The sequence below is a fragment of the Teleopsis dalmanni genome, chromosome 2 (genome assembly GCF_002237135.1).
Source record: "Teleopsis dalmanni isolate 2A chromosome 2, ASM223713v2, whole genome shotgun sequence".
NCBI lineage: Eukaryota > Metazoa > Arthropoda > Insecta > Diptera > Diopsidae > Teleopsis > Teleopsis dalmanni.
In genome coordinates, this window is record NC_051847.1 from 32,841,608 (window position 1) to 32,853,917 (window position 12,310).

General features: G+C 28.4%; 2 protein-coding genes across 2 annotated transcripts in view; one reads left to right on the forward strand and one right to left on the reverse strand.

Moving 5' to 3' along the window:
* The window catches only part of LOC119679179 (tudor domain-containing protein 7-like), a 26,236-nt gene that overhangs the window by 5,640 nt on the left and 8,286 nt on the right, over positions 1–12,310 (forward strand). The window lies entirely within an intron of this gene.
* Positions 7–12,310, reverse strand: part of LOC119679182 (SHC-transforming protein 3-like) — a gene marked incomplete at its 3' end in the record, with an annotated part of 119,324 nt that continues 107,020 nt past the window's right edge. The window contains exons 2-7 of the mRNA XM_038091388.1: positions 3,166–3,413; positions 2,662–2,732; positions 2,230–2,461; positions 1,984–2,135; positions 1,575–1,912; positions 7–17 (exon numbers count right to left, since the gene is read on the reverse strand). Coding sequence (XP_037947316.1) covers positions 7–17; positions 1,575–1,912; positions 1,984–2,135; positions 2,230–2,461; positions 2,662–2,732; positions 3,166–3,285 — 924 coding nt within the window. The remainder of the gene's footprint in view (positions 18–1,574; positions 1,913–1,983; positions 2,136–2,229; positions 2,462–2,661; positions 2,733–3,165; positions 3,414–12,310) is intronic.

A 12,310-nucleotide genomic window follows, 5' to 3' on the forward strand; every position in this document is an offset into this window, starting at 1 on the left:
ACATAATGAATAAGGTTCTGTAATTAATGCAATGTATTAATATTAAACAAATTTAATTAAAGTATATTTATTAATTACATTAATTAAATTTATTATTTCGTTATAAAAAAAAAATGATGACTATATATGTATAATTATGTATATATGTATCTACTGAAAATTAATTATGACTTATATTAAAATTTTAAGGGAATTATCTTAAACGAAAGATATATAAAATATATATAATGAATACATATTTATTTTTTCATTCGTGTAATATATAATGAAAAAAGTGAAATATATATTGTTAAATATGGCAGACATTAGATTTCAAAATGAAAACATTTTAACATTCATTTTGAGTATAGATTGGACTCGACCTAGCGAATACCAGACACAAGGAACGATCAAAAACATGTCTTATTAGTTGTATCGACGAAGACATAAGAGTTCTTGGCAATAGCAACTGAAAACCATAGCTAAAATTATAAACCCTACAATGACACTCGCCAGCTACTATAGCAGAGGCTGTGGTTTAATCTATATAACTTTCGTTCAGGATATTTTGTATGAAAAAAACAGTTTGTGATCAATGATATCTTATGAATTCATATCTTAAACAATAATAGGCGAAACAAATATAATAAAATAATGTAATATATAAATATAATAAATAAATGTAATAAATAAATATAATAAATATTTGTAATTAAGGTTTGAATGTGATTGAGAAAAAATGTTTAATTTGGCTCCGTAAATATAAAATTCACCACTAATTGTTTAAAATATTTATCCTATCTTCTATCGTGCAAAATAATGGTTTACCCCTGGAAATGCTAATACAATGATGTCCATCTGTACACCTATCCTTCAACGCACACAAACCTCCATCCAATTGACCTTTGCACCCAACCCCTAGAAGGTTTCTCCGTCTGGATTTAGGTTAATGTTCATTTAAATGCTACCCACTCATTCCACCCCTTATCCTCATACCCCCTCTATCTTCACCAACTACTACCCATCCACTACCTCACCCATGTTATCTGCTCGCAGGTCCAAGCCAGTTACAACAACAAAAAGAATATGCTGTGGAGTGATGTGGAGTGCATGATGCAGCATGGCTATATTCTATATACCTATACTTATCTACAGTTTTATCATAAAGGTGGCAATCAATTGAAAGCAAATTATTGTATATAGGGTATAAAAATGTTTTGCGGTTAGAACACACATTACAAATGGACGGATTTGTATGCAGTCCATGCTATGACATTAATTGGGGAAAAACAAAACTTAACACTGCTCTTGCATAGATATTAAATAGAGATCCCTGATTTTATATAAGTTTAATATAAACCCAAAAAACTAATTAGGTTTTTAAATGTAAATGTTAATTAAATGTTTACCTTAACAGTTCGTCATTTGGTGGAAGAATACTAATTAACTAATTACTTCATTACTTCAATTACTTAATTGTTACTGTAAATACTTAATATTGTTACTTCAATTACTTAATTATTATTTCAATTAGTAACAAATACTTTTTTCTATTTTAATCACATATGCTCTCTTTAAATTTAGAAAGAACTTACGTATATCAAAAACATCACGAACTGGTGCCTGTACTGCATTTGGTGTATTGGAGTTGCTTTTCATTGGATCAAAACTATTCAAATTAACTTTACTGCTTGTTTGATCAGGTGGAGGACTGTTTAAATCAATTAAATTACTGCTAAGACGATCTCGTGGCTTCTTCAAATTTAATTGTCCAACTTTAAATTGTTGTTTCTGTTGTTGTTGTTGTACTTGCATTTGCTGCTTCGTTAAATCATCTTCAGTTAACAAGTCAGGTGGTAGCTTATTGGGCAAATCATTATAATAATCTTTATCATTTTCTTTACCGGTGTTGTAATTTTCTGGAGGTTGATGACTATAAATATAAAATAGATTAACAGATTATATTACTAATAATAATAATTAATAACAAATAAATGAACTAACGTTTTCCGGCTTAGTGCATTGAAACGGAGCATAAAGGATTTGCCAATGGTAACTATTAGATCTTCACTCTGTCCAGGGTAACATTCTATCACATAGCAAGCACGCCATTCATCTTCATTCTTTGCGATGTAAGCAAGGAAATCAAGAGTATTCTGTAAATTAAAATGAATATTTAGTAATCATGTTGAATAAAGGATCCTAATAGCAGTTTAAATATTTGTTGATATGACATTAACTTGTACTTACGGCATCTCCACCTGACGCAAAGGATATGCGTGGCATATTGTGACCAGCTATTATCTCCCCATTTTCCACGTTAATTATTTCTATTGAACGACTCGACACACTCATCAAAACATTTCTACCAGCATTTTCCATGCATGGTTTATCAGATATGTACTCCAGAATTTTCTTGTCAACACGTCGTTTGCTTGCTACTTTCAGACCTGCAGTTTCACAGACACGATTTATGCATTCTCTACATGACAGAAAGAAAAATTTATGATGATGTGATTATTTATAAAAAAAAATTATTTTTCTTCCTTTTTCATGTAATGAAACCCCTTAATTAAAATTATCTACCCAAGTAAATTACTTATTTCTAAGCAAATGATTCAATTTATATGGTAAGTAATACAATACAATTCAATGAGGAATTTATCTTCTCTTCATACTAACCTTGCAACTTGTGTTCTCGTACTGAAATCAAGGGACGACATTGAGGTCTTCACCTCAATACAACCGGTATACTGCAAAGACGAAAAAAAGCAAAGATTTAAAAATGTTAAGTATCACTTCAGAAATAAAATGAAAAGACGATACAGAAAGGCTTAAAAGCCTAATGGGTTAACAAAGTTCAGTGTTTATTTTGATGTGGCATCGACATTGAAAAGAATTGTTGGCAGAACGGAAGTAGCTACTCAGTTACAAAAAAAAAAAAAATTAAAATAAAATAAAGTAAAATACCTATTCATACTAAAGCAATGGGAAAAAATTGCCTGAAACCACAAAAGAACAAGCGCACATACTTTTACACAAAGTATTTGCGGCATGCAGAAGAACAAGTGGGAGAATGTGTAATACTTTCAGACCCGTGCATTGAACCCCAGTATATATTATTGAAGAAAATAAACAAGGATATAAAATAAAATTACAATGCAACGTGAATATTTGCAAACTTACTTTGACTCTGAATACAACTCCCGTTTCCATTAATTCTTCATCGGAATAAATGCAACCATCATTACCGCCTCCACAAGCGCCGCTATCATTTGTACTGGAATCGCAACCATTTCTTGGCATTTTTCAAGTATTTGTGTGAGGATTAGGGATAAGAACTAGAGTTTTAATAGCACATAAAATTAAAATTTGTTCTTTTCTTTTTGTTTAAGCATAAAATTCCTGTAGATATTTTCTTCGGTGTTAAATTTCTGCAAAAAAATAAAAATTCCTATATATATCAAACGTTTTTAGCAAATGAGAAGTATTATATATTTATTTAAGACATGAACAGAATACAAATATTTATTTAAAGGCAACTGAATATTTAGCTTATAAAATGATATTTAAAATTTATCGTTTTTTATTACTATTATTACCATTTTTATTATAATTATCACAACAGTTTATATTAAGAATTTAGTTTCTTTCATTAATAAATAATAATAATAATAAATAGTAATTATAAATAATAATAATAAGTAATAGTAATAAATAATAATAATAAATAATAATAATAAATAATAATAATAAATAATAATAACAAATAATAATAATAAATAAAAATAATAAATAAAAATAATAAATAATAATAAATAATAATAATAATAATAAAAACTCTAATTAAATTCTTAACTCAATAATTAAACAGAACCAAATATTTATAAAGTAAATATATTTTAATATATATATAATAATATAGTCATATTACGGAACTTACATAAACCACACCCGTAGGTAAACAAGTAATGCTGTGAATTACTAACAGTTCATTGTGATATTGCAGATAGAGAAGCCAACACATTTTGGATACATTCTATCCAACAATTATTAAACTTTTTCAAGTCGTTTCGAACCCTTTAAAAAAAAGATGCAGTTACATACTCTCTAATGGTTGACCTGTTTTCTTCTATTCCTTTTTTAGGGTTTGTTACTATGAAATAGTAGCAAGGATTAAAATTTTGAGAATTGACTGCAAGTCTTTCCTGAACAATATCAAGAAATGAGGAAGAAATAACCTCAATTTTTTTTAAGTTGAGAGTTCAGTTAAGTAGAGTTAAATAAACTCTATTTCAGGCTTCAAGACTGAAGTTTCCGACAAATATGACAGTGTGATTAAACATACTTCGGGTGAGAGTATGGCATAAATACATTTCCAAACTGTCTTCTGACGATAACACCAGTTCAAACTCTATAGATGCGAGCATTAAGTTTTAAATAGACAAAGATTTTGGTTTAATACCATTGCTAGCTATATGAAGATCGTAGTATTAGTTATTCCAACGAGTTTAGAATAGCAAAACAATAAACCGATATAACCTAACTGAGAAATTGTTTGATGCCAACGGTGATGTGCTGATAGCGAGAATTGATCAACTCATTCACTGACAACTGACAATATGTCCAACGATAGCAATTTCAGCACTGTCTGTTCAGTTTTTAAGACAGAATACCCGAAGACCTGCTCTAACTACTAATACTAATGTCAATATCCGCTGCATATATGCAGCATATTGTATCAAAGATAGAAGCATTATGACAGACGACTAAACAGACGTTATTTATGTGATTACAAAATTTGTCATTCGACCATTTACTTGGTATTTATAATGCTATAAATCTTAGAAAATATCCACATATCCTCGACACGAGTCTTTCGGAATTTATCTGACATATGCAGTTACACTATAATAAACTCGATATCCCTGCAAAACTTATAAATCTCTAGTGGATGAAGTTGAGAAATATCTATAGCTATCCCTAACTCTCTGAAATTTTTGATAATATTGGAGATTTCAGATAAGACAGCTCCTTACCTATTAACCTCTTTGATTTTGTGAAAAATGTAATAGTTTATAGGACAGGTATACATTGTAATAGCACAATAGTCTACATTGAATACTGTAACGATAACAATATAATTGATTATAGCACTACTGATTTTGTCGATATCGAAAAGGGAAACTCTCAAAAATAGGTTGGACAGCGAAAGAAGGTTGGCAGAAATCGACTTTGCTCTGACAGTCAAATGATTATTACAATTATACTTTTGGAGCTTTGAAAAATTACTTATATTTCCTTACCATCTTCATTAATAACAACAAGGTCAACCCCTAGACATCAAACGGAGAATTGCCACTACTATAAGTTCAATAGAAAATTGAGATGCAAGAAAATACCACTATCCTCATTCCTTCTACTATGTTTTCTTTACAGCGCAGAAATCTTGGACATTGAAAATATTCAAAAAAGATCTTCGATAAATCGACGTTTCTGTATGTGTTGGCAATTGCCTCCATGTCTTAATAAACTAAAAACTAGGTGAACTATCTTGCAAGAGGTCACATCGTGAATGACTTAACATCGTGAATGATAGCAACGCTTGCAAGAGGTTACAACATCAGAAAATTCTCTTCCAACCACACAGTAGAAAACGCACTTCAGCAACACCAAGATTTTGTATATTAGATCCCTTAGTAGAACAACGTCGCCTAGCCTTAATAGATATAGTCAAGTCGTGCGAAACGCATTGGTTTAAAAAATAACACTAATGAGCTGATCATTTATAGTGACTATTAGCTGTGCTTAATTTTTAAAAATTAATCAAATTAAGATAAAATAAAAAAGTTTAATTAAAATTTAATAACATTTTGTAGTTCTTTTATATAAATTGTGCAACAAATTGAAAGAAATCCATCAGGATAACATCAAATTGTCAAACTGTCCTGGATATTGGTTTTGTCTTTCATGAAAATTTAACATTTTAATTAATGTAAACTTAAAGTACTTAAAACCGTGGCAAGTAATTAAAACAAAATGAAAGAATAAAGCCAACATGGAAAGATTAATTAATTTAATGGCACAGCGGAAAAACAAACAAATAAGCAGGCAACAACAAACCATTCATCCATTCCACCGTTCTTCCATGACATCAGGCCGAATGAAGGAAGGAAGTTGCGCAGCATCATCGAAGCGTTACCATAGCACTCAACACTACAGATAAGAGCAACAAAAGCAAGAAGACCGAGTATCTGCAATTTACACACTTTCGAACATTTTTTTTTGTAGATTTATTTTTGAGATATTTTTATGAATTTGTGAAAATGTAATATATTTATAGTAGTTGTTTTGTTTTCTTTTTCTTTTTTGTATTTCTTTTTTTCGCATATTTCAACGCAAATTTTTTAATTTCAATGCGGAAGCATCATTCATACTCATCGGAAATTCGTTGAATTTGCAGCAGAGGAAGCAATTGCTGCCACTGGTGCTGGCACCGCTTCTGGTGTAGCGGTTGATGTCGCTACTATGTTGATGTTGCTGACACTGAAAACTACCATCTGCTCGAAATAATAAGAGAAGCGCTTGACAACGGATGGTGCTCACAATGGGAGGACTGGAATGGATGGCGTGAAAATTGCAAATAAAGAAAATTGACGTGCTGCGATACTCAGCCGACAACATGGAATGCCATTAGTTAATTTTGGCATAATTAAAATTGTTATTAGTGCATGAGAAAATTCAACAGTTATTAATTTATAGTTTAATTTCCTTGCTTACTATTTGGAACCTTTTTATACCAAACATTTTTAAGTAGTTATTCTACTCATGAAGTTGTGGATTGCGGGGAAATCTATTGTGTTCAGCTTCATTAAATTAATTGGATTAAAAGAGAGTAATACGTTTGTATCATGAATTGGTGGAATGGTTTGGCATGTAGTGCGTGGGATATATTACAAGAAGATTAACGAAAGTCTATTTAGTTGAATATAAAAAAAATTTACAAAAATAATTTTATTTTTATGACTTTAATCTGTAACATTTTTCGTTTCCAATAATTTTTATATATTTTGAAGTCGGTAGATTCATTTTCTAGAACAGTTCTGAAAATTGAACTGTTCGCAACTTTGAGATTAAAGCACTCAACACCTCACAATTGTCCAAAAAACAACCAAAAATCACACGGCATAAAGTTCGGGAAATATCTTGCAATATGAATTTCTTCATTCCTTGAGACCGTAATAAAGTTGCTTGTTTTCTCAGAAATCTAAGTGAGCACATTATAACAATAAAGAACATATTAATATTGTTCCTTTTTTCCTAATTTGGCAACAAATGTTTAGAAACTTGTGGTTGTGTAAAGCAGTTGACCCCTATACCTCAGAAAACTAGACAGCAATAACCGTCATTATAATCTTTAACAGCTAACTTTTATCTGATGAAATATATTGACTTTACTACTTTTGTTGCTGACTTTTATTGCGTAGCTTCAATGGATGGATAGCTTTAATGAAGGATGGATATCACCTTTTCCATACTATCGACTATTGCTTTCTGGGTTGTACTTGTAGAACTAAGCTTTATTACATTTTTAATAAAGGTTCGTTTATTTTTAAATTCTTGAAAAAATATTAAACTAAAATACACACGTCTCTTTTTGAGTTTCAGTTTAAATGCGATGGACCTATCGTGGTGGTTTCTTCATGTATCCAAAATAAATATTTTATATTCACGATATAACCACAGCTCTCAAGCGCAGTCTCAACAATATATTCCTGGGTCAATAACGGACACGAACATAAGACTTATTTTTTCAAAAGAAATATTAATTCCTTTCGTACTAAAATATTTATTAAAATCATAGATAGACCTGGCTTACACCTGTTTCGAATTAGATCAAATACGTAAGATTCCTTCTCACGAACGTCGCCCAAAAATCTTCAAAACCATTTTTTGACGGTCACAAGCGATGGAGTATTCTCTTTACGTGCTATAAAAGCACGTAAATCGAGTAGATTTCTGTAATCTGTCTATAACAGAATAGTAGTTAACGACTCTCAGTTAAATTGTATGGAATACAGTACCCAACTACTAAATCGGGCGTAGTATTTAAAAAATGGATTTGCTCTTCATTTTCAACCTTGCTAGCTACTGTGCTACGGCAGTTTATTCGTGTCTTGGGTATATTTAGCGTTTTAATATTTCTATATCCACTACTTTATTTTAAATAAAATATTGCGATACTATACCAAATCCCCATTTTTTAATTCGTCAAAAATTTATTCTGTGTTGCCAGTTAAGAGAACTTTTATTAACCCCTTCGTATAATTATTATATTTATTATTGACATATAAAAACGAAGTACAAGTAGATTTTTTACATACACATTTAAAAAGTTTGTTAGAATTTATTAAACATTTATTAATAAAATAAATAAATAAAAATTAAAATTATCTAAAGCAAGGTAAATATGTAATATAGATACTTTTTAATTGCGTTAACAGATAACTCGCTTCGAAACAATTAATCTAAAATAAGTAATACGTTGTACTTAATTTTATACCTACAGTGAATATTGCTAAGAAATAAAAATATTTAGACTTAAATAGGTCTAAGTAGTCAACGTATATACTTCTTGAAATAAAGTTACCAATGTTAGTTATGTTAATTATATTATTTGCTTCAATGATTAAAATTAATTTGTTAAAAAATATAACCATACAATTATGAAGTATATTATATGGGTACATCTTAACCAAAGTTTTACGATTGTGAAGTATATATATGGTAAAGTGGGGAAATTCGAGTGGGGGATGCAAATACAAAGCAAATATTCATTAAAATTGTACTTAACTAGTAGATAATGCAAATGCACAGGTCTAGCTACACAAAAGCGTTCCACTATGAAATCCTAGTAACTAACAAATCTGATGGCTATAACAAATATTAACTTTAAGGACATAATTATTAGCTACACAGGTTGAATTTAAAAGTGTATTGTCAATCTTATGACCGCTTGTGTGAGGATACCACGTCGCTTGTGCGTTATTTGTATAGTAAAGAGACCCCTATTATTAAAAGTAAGATAATTTAAATAAATCAAAGCATATTTTATTGCATCCTTATAAAGTTTCCTAGCCTGATATATACCAAAATGATCAGAAAGAATTAAATTTGACACACGAAAACAGAACATAATTCTAACCTAGTATGGTATATATTATCTATACTAGTGTGAGCTCGTACCAAATTTCGGTATTGTTTTATTGTTGTTCCAATGACCTCCCCTCTCTATCTCAAAATTATTACACTCGCATAATCTATTGCCATTGCTATACTATACTAATAAAGATATGTGGCGCAGAAATTTACATATATGCCATTTGTGACACCCGTGTCATAAGTTTGCGATTACTGATCTATACTAACTATACAATAAAAATACTTTAGTGGTACAGCATTTTATATATATTTAAAATAAATATATTATTTAATTATTTTATATACCATATATTATTGACCTACTATTTTTGAACTCATTACTAATAAGTAAATAAGTAAGTAATGTTATTAAATATGTTATAATCTATCTTAATCATGACAAATTCATTTATTGTTTTCATATTATTGAGAACACCATAGCGTCATCGTATTTCGTGGAATTTGGAAGGAATAAGAAATTATCTATACTTAAACTTAAAGAAAAATCTCAAAAATTCTGAATACGCTTTTCGGGATGATTCATTTACACGCAATTTTTTTTAAATTATAAAAGATATGAATATATTAAATATATTAATAATCTACATAATATATAGATTTAAAATAGCACATATTACATAAAAATTTATATACATACTTATAACTTCTTCATCAATTACTTTATTTATTTATTTCAACTCTCAAAAGATTTGAAACTTTTCGCACTTCTAACATATTTGCAGATCTCAAGAATCTATTTTATTTTTCCGTAAATATTTAGAATATGAAGTATATTTCTATCATTCGTAAAATATAAAATAAAAATACTATAGAATAAAAGTATTAAAAAGAATATATTAGAAATTTTATACTGTATATAATCGATTCTTCTCAATTATATGGCTTTATATTTCAAAAACCATACATAAATGGGTCTCAACATACGCTCTGTCTCCAATACAATTCTACGAAAATATGGGATTATTACATATTAAACATAAATTTAAATATGAGTTAAAATTAAGTGATTTATGATAAATTTGCAATTTCAAAGATACTTCATGACTGTAATACCACAGGAACCACTGATATTTTAAAGAATAATATTACTAACCTTAATAAGCTAGATAATGTGTAATACCATAATTACAATTTTAACAAAAAATCGTTCTAACCTTTTTGTTTCAAGGTAAAGAAATATGAACAGAGAGTATTAAAAAAATTTTTTAAATAACTATAAAACTACGAAAAATACTATAGTCTATAAACAGTTTTGATTCAAATCTATATATAAAATGTAATATTATATTTTTTAAATAATATTTAAAAAAAAAATAAAATCATTTTGTTTTAGGAAATACATTTAGACTATATGAGTGGGTGCAAAAATAAATTAAAATGTGTGTGAGGTGTAAGATAATATTCTTACACCTCATATACAAAATTCAGCTAATCCCAGAGAAAATTTATTGGCAATTTATCTACAAACTAAATTCTGTTATTATATATATTTTTATGTGGCAGAAATATTTATTTTAAATAAAAATCATCTTGTATCAGAATATGAAATTTTAACTTTTCAATTCAACGAGCGCTATAAAACAGATTACTTTTGATAGATCTATATTTGAAATAATCATCCGGCTCACTAGTTCGTAGGCTTCCATATAAGAATATTTCAGTCTTGCTAAGTCAGAACATTTGCAATGGTTTGCAAATAAGTTTGCATTAAATTGTTTCTATTGTCCCTTTTTTATTGCTCCTCCCAGATTTTGTATTTTTAGTTGATCGGGACACACAATTTATGAGTCTTATGAAATGATTTAAATATAAACTTATAATATATAATTTTTAATTTTATGACTGAATTCAATGGGTCAGTATATAAGGTCATTTCTTTACATCATTCTATATTTTTATTTTATTAAATAGATAGTAAAAAATAAACCTATTAATACATAGATCAATAAATGATCATTTTAAATATATTTAACTATTTTTATTATGTATTATTTTTATTAATATCAAAAGTAACTGATTTAATCAATATTAAAATGATAATATAATAATTTAATAATATAATTATATCTATATTATATATACTTTATATATATTTTAATATATTATAATAATATATTTTATATATATACAGTCCAACTCCAAAATAACTCGTAGCAGCATTTTGCAAAGAAAAGGTTCAAATTATGGAAACTTTGAGTTAAAGAATTTTTTTGTTATTGTATGTAATTTGTTGTCTAAACCCTGGTGCACTTTTAGTTTGAGTTATAGAAAATTCGAGTTATAGAATTTGGAGGTATGGAAGTTTGACTGTATTATAATAAATATAAATATATTTCTATTTTTATAGTATATATATCAGCACATAATGATCTAAAACAATTAATATATTGAACAGAATGATTAGTCTATATTGATTGATTTTAATTTGATCTTTATCGATAACTTCTTCTACACTCAATTTCTAAATATTATTAATCATTTCAACTACATAATTTATCATTTTACTGAATTTATATTTGCTTGAAGACGTTTTTCAAAATTTTTATATGTCACAATGAGTAAGTTTTTATAACGTATGTCCCATTTTTACATCACATACGAATAATTTTAAATTATTCGTCTATCGAATTATGAAATCATTGTCATTTATCGATTATTAATCAAAAATAGTTAAAAAACATGCGGACATTACCTTTTTTACGGCATACATTAATGTGGTTAGCCTTTTTTAATTAAAACAAAATTAAATTTAATTAAAACACATTAACTTTTCCTTGCTTATATGAAAGCAACCGCTTAATTTAACACAAATTGATTTCAGCATGACATTTTGATTACTAAATAATTTCGTATATAACAACAAAAACAAAAACAACAACAAAAACATGAACTAAAATTGCTTAAATTCATCGGAATTTGCAAAAGTTTAGTTAGCCGCCTGGCCTGAACTTTATTCGAACGCAAGCACCACAGAACCGCGGTTGCGAAAGTACAATGGCGTGCCGGACTGCCTCAAAATCGAGTATTTCCACTGATTGATTAAGCATAAATGTATGAGTTGGGGTATCTCCCCTTGAATTAGTTGACACAACTTAGCGTCCGAATAATT